This window comes from Asparagus officinalis, chromosome 3 (assembly GCF_001876935.1).
Source record: "Asparagus officinalis chromosome 3, Aspof.V1, whole genome shotgun sequence".
NCBI lineage: Eukaryota > Viridiplantae > Streptophyta > Magnoliopsida > Asparagales > Asparagaceae > Asparagus > Asparagus officinalis.
The window spans coordinates 31246057-31247112 of NC_033796.1; the positions used below are offsets into that span (position 1 = coordinate 31246057).

At 42.2% G+C, this 1056-nt stretch overlaps 1 protein-coding gene across 1 annotated transcript in view; it reads right to left on the reverse strand.

Annotated features, from left to right (window-relative positions):
• Window positions 1–1056, reverse strand: part of LOC109833650 (ethylene-responsive transcription factor 1-like) — a 5031-nt gene that overhangs the window by 412 nt on the left and 3563 nt on the right. The window contains exon 2 of the mRNA XM_020401392.1: window positions 232–1026. Within this exon, the coding sequence (XP_020256981.1) occupies window positions 260–1026 (767 nt within the window). The 3' untranslated portion in view covers window positions 232–259. The remainder of the gene's footprint in view (window positions 1–231; window positions 1027–1056) is intronic.

Sequence of the window (1056 nt, forward strand, 5' to 3'; positions counted from 1 at the left end):
CCCCCCAAAAAAAAAAAAAATAATAATAATAATAATAATAAAAGTTCTGTTTTTGCAGATAGAACCCCTGAGCAAAGATCTATTATTGCAGGTAGACACCCAGAAAAAGGGTTAAAAAAACTCACTCGGGAGGTTTATATATCTGAAACAATAGAACTACCTGGGTAGTAACTTTGGCGACAGTACAAAGGTCTAACTGCAAGTAACCCTAAAAAAGTGGGTAGAGCTTACATTGTTGCACTTCTTTACAGCTGAGACTTTAAAAGCAGCCCGTAATTGGCATGTCATCAAAGCTCCAGAGGTCAACAGCATCAGAACCGTCCTGAGCAAAGACGCCATCAAATGTCTCAAATGAGCAATCAGGGACCTGCAGAAACTTCACATAGGAATCAAGTTCAGAAAGCTCCTCTGAGAGTTTCACCACTGCATCTTGATTAGCAAAAACTGCCTCTCCCGAATTATTCTTGAGCTTCTTCACTGGATTAGCATTGCCACATTCAGTGATCTCAGATTCATTTCCTTCAATTATGGTAGGGCTAGAAAATGAAGTGATCTCTGGTGTCTTATTAATCTCATTTCCCCAACCAAAATCAGAACAATCCAAAGAGTTGCTCCCTTGTTCAGACTGGAAAGTGAAGGAATTTGCATACTCGGGTTTACCAGCGTTCTTCTCCTCGAAGAATCCAAAAGTAGAGTAGAACTCAGGGTCAGGTTTGAAGTCTAGATTCTTGGAGAGATCAGGCTTTGGTGCTTTAAAGGAAGCTGGTTTTGGTTTTGGAGCATCCTCGGGAAAATTCACCTTAGCTTTCTTGCCTCGGATTCTACGGGCTTCAGCATCATAAGCCCGTGCAGCTTCTTCAGCGGTGTTGAATGTGCCGAGCCAAACTCGAACTCCTTTTTGAGGGTCTCTTATCTCTGCTGCCCACTTTCCCCATGGACGCTGACGAATGCCCCTGTATTGATTTTTTCTCTTCCTCTTGCCAGGTTTCTCAGTAGGTTCCTTTAACTCAACAGGTTTCAAAAAGCCTGTACAAAAAGAAAGAAAGGAGAGCTGCA